At 53.0% G+C, this 3052-nt stretch overlaps 1 protein-coding gene across 1 annotated transcript in view; it reads left to right on the forward strand.

Moving 5' to 3' along the window:
* The first annotated feature begins 2107 nt into the window (after nt 1–2107).
* Nucleotides 2108–3052, forward strand: part of MRPL4 (mitochondrial ribosomal protein L4) — a 5438-nt gene continuing 4493 nt past the window's right edge. Inside the window, exons 1-4 of the mRNA XM_012641238.1 lie at nt 2108–2408; nt 2493–2559; nt 2649–2805; nt 2913–2922. Of these exons, the coding sequence (XP_012496692.1) occupies nt 2352–2408; nt 2493–2559; nt 2649–2805; nt 2913–2922 (291 nt within the window). The 5' untranslated portion in view covers nt 2108–2351. The remainder of the gene's footprint in view (nt 2409–2492; nt 2560–2648; nt 2806–2912; nt 2923–3052) is intronic.

Genomic DNA, 3052 nt, shown 5'->3' on the forward strand with positions numbered 1-3052 from the left:
AGATCACTGCAGCCTTGAACTCCTGGGTTCAAGCAATCTTCCCACCTCATCCTCCCAAGCAGCTGGGCCTACCGGTGTGCACCACTGAGCCCAGCAGAAACTGCTATTTTATTTTATTTTTATTTTATTTCAGAGCATTACAGGGGTTCAAACATTTTGGTTACATAAATTGATTTTGTACATTTTGAGTCAAAGTTGTAAGTGTGCCCATCCACCCAGATAGTGTGCATTGTACCCATTAGGTGTGAATTGACTCATCCCCTCCTCCCCCACCACCCGCTTGGTTTCTGATGAGTTTTATTTCCATATGTGCACATACGTGTTGTTCGATTCGTTCCAATCTAATGGTGAGTACATGTGGTGTTTGTTTTTCCATTCTTGTGGTAGACCCCACTGCCCCATTCTGATCCTTCAGCCCCCTGCATTGGACTGTGAGTAGCTCAAGGGTGTCTGTTGGATTTACCAGTGTCCCAGTGGCACACAGTAGGTGCCTAATAAATCATTAAGCAATTAAGTGCTGTTTCATCATTCGCTACATAAAATCGAAACTCCCTGGCACAGGATAGGTTTGCAGATCTGCTGGTAAAATCCTAAACTGGTTCTTGAAGTGGACACACAGCTGGTTGTGGTGGTGGCTTCTGGGAGAGGACATGCAGGGCAGGGGGCAGAGGTCAGACGAGACAGACTTTTCACTCTAGTCATCCTTTCGCCGGTTTGCAAATTTTCTTTACCAGATGTGTCGATGACCAATGAAAGCATGAAATGAATAAATAACATTCTACAAAATAAAGGATTAGGCTGGGTGCTGTGACTCACGGCTGTGGTCCCAGCTACTCAGGAGGCTGAGGCAAGAGGATTGCTTGAGCCCAGGAGTTCGAGGTCGCAGTGAGCTATGATGATGCTACTGCACTCTAGCCTGGGCAACAGAGCAAGATACTGTCTCAAATAATGATGATGATGATGATGATGATAATAATAATAATAATAATAATGCTATTGACTTTGCACTTTGTGCCAGGCATGGCACGCTTCGCCTTCATTACATAATTGAAATCTCATAACCTCCCCATTATCCAGATGAGGAAACTGAGGTTAGCTCAGATACCACGTTGTTGGCCAGTGAGCTTGATCTAGACTGCACTGGCCACCAAATGGACAGCCCTGGCCAAGTAGAAAAGATTGCTGTAGGCCAGGCGCTGTGGCTCACGCCTATAATCCTAGCACTTTGGGAAGCAGAAGTAGGAGGATCACTAGAGGCCAGGAGTTCAAGACCAGCCTAGGCAATAGCAAGATTCCAATCTCTACTAAAAAAAATTTAAAGATTAGCCCGACATGGTGGCTTTTGCCTGTAGTCCCAGCTACTCAGGAGGCTGAGGCAGGAGGATCGCTTGAGCCCACGAGTTGGAGGCTGTAGTGAGCTATGGTGACACCACTGCACTCCAGCCTGGCGGCCTGGGCAGCAGAGGGAGACCCTGTCTCAAAAACAAAAAAGAAAAGAAAGAAAGAAAAAGAAAAGGCTACTGTGGACTTGTGGCGCCCCCTGGAGGTAGAGGTGGAAGCCTAATAATGAGCGTTTGGATTTCAAGGGTTTGGCAGGACCAGGGAGGCAAGTCAGGATCTGTGGACTCCCCACTTTGCTCTGTCCTTGGGGAGCCTTGGAAGGCCTAAGAGGAGACAGGACCCTGGCCTAGGGGATGGAGGACACACAGACCTAACCTGAAGGGTTTCAGGACGACATAGCCGTACCCTGGGGATCTAAGCCGGGAGGCACAGTCCGCCCGGCCCAACGCAGAGGGCTTCCTATAGGCGATAAGGCCCCGCCTTTAAACAAACAGAACCGTGGAATTGGACGCACAAAAACCACCTCCTCACGTCTCGGAGGCCAAATGGGGGCGTGACCTGCCTGGTGGGCGTGACTGACAGCAAAAGCTTAACGATCATTGGTGGTGGTCCCCTCGGTGCCCGCCCCAGAACCGCCCAGCTATGGGCGGGCCATTCTTCCAGACTTAACCTTCATTGGCTGAATAGAGCCGGGCGCTCGTTGGCGACGGGACCCCCAAGGGGGCGGAGCCTAAGGCAATGGGGCTTCTTGCTGGGTGGTCTCGCGTCCCCAAGTGTCGCAGAGGATCCTTAAGCCAGGAGTGAAAACTAGGGTCTGGGGGTTAGTTCTGGAGGAGAAGTGGGGGCACGCTGGGCCAGGCCTCTCCGTCCTCGCTCTTGTACACCCCGCTTTCCAGCGCGGAATCTGAACCGGAGGGTGGGGGGAAGCGTCGCGCATGTGACGTCATCTGGAAGCGCCGCGCGCGGCCGGCGGAGCCGTGACCTCCCGTGGCGTGGGAGGCTACACTGCGATGTTGCAGCTAGTCCGGGCCGGGACGCGGGCCTGGCTTCGGCCCACAGGCTGCCGGGTGAGGCCAGGGAGTGGAGGCGGGGTCGGAGGAGCAATGTTGGGAGTCCAGGGGTCGTCTCTCACTTTCGCCCGCTCCTTACAGGGCCTCACCTCGCTGGCGGATGAGGCAGCGCGGCCGGTGGACAATCCAGAGCCGGTGGCGAGCACGGGTGAGGCTACTGGGGTCACCCTAGGAGGGCTGGCGAACGGGAAGCCCTAACCCTTGACTTTGACCCCTGACCTCTCCCAATCGCTCCAGGTCTTCAGGCGCCCGTGCTGCGCAAGTGCGAGCGCCCAGTACCCGCTCATCTGAGCCCGGTGCAGGCCTGGATCGAGTCCCTGAAGGGCTACGAACAGGAGCGCGTGGGCCTGGCCGAGCTGCATCCCGACGTTTTCGCCACCGCACCCAGGTATAAGTGGGGGCTGTAATGGCGAACTGGGTGGCAGGAGGATGAGGAGCGGGAATTCAAGATGCTTGAGAAAATGCTGAATTTCTAGAGTCTCAGTTTCTCCACCTGCCAAGTTCTTCTCTTGTGCTTTAGTGTTCCCATCCTGTCAAACCTCGGCAGGTTGACGTGATGATTAATTGACTTAATTCTGGCGCATTATAGTACTATAGAAATGTTGGTTATCTTTACTTTTTTTTTTTTTTTTTTTTTTTTT

Source organism: Propithecus coquereli, unplaced genomic scaffold, assembly GCF_000956105.1.
Source record: "Propithecus coquereli isolate 6110/MARCELLA unplaced genomic scaffold, Pcoq_1.0 Scaffold164, whole genome shotgun sequence".
Lineage (NCBI taxonomy): Eukaryota > Metazoa > Chordata > Mammalia > Primates > Indriidae > Propithecus > Propithecus coquereli.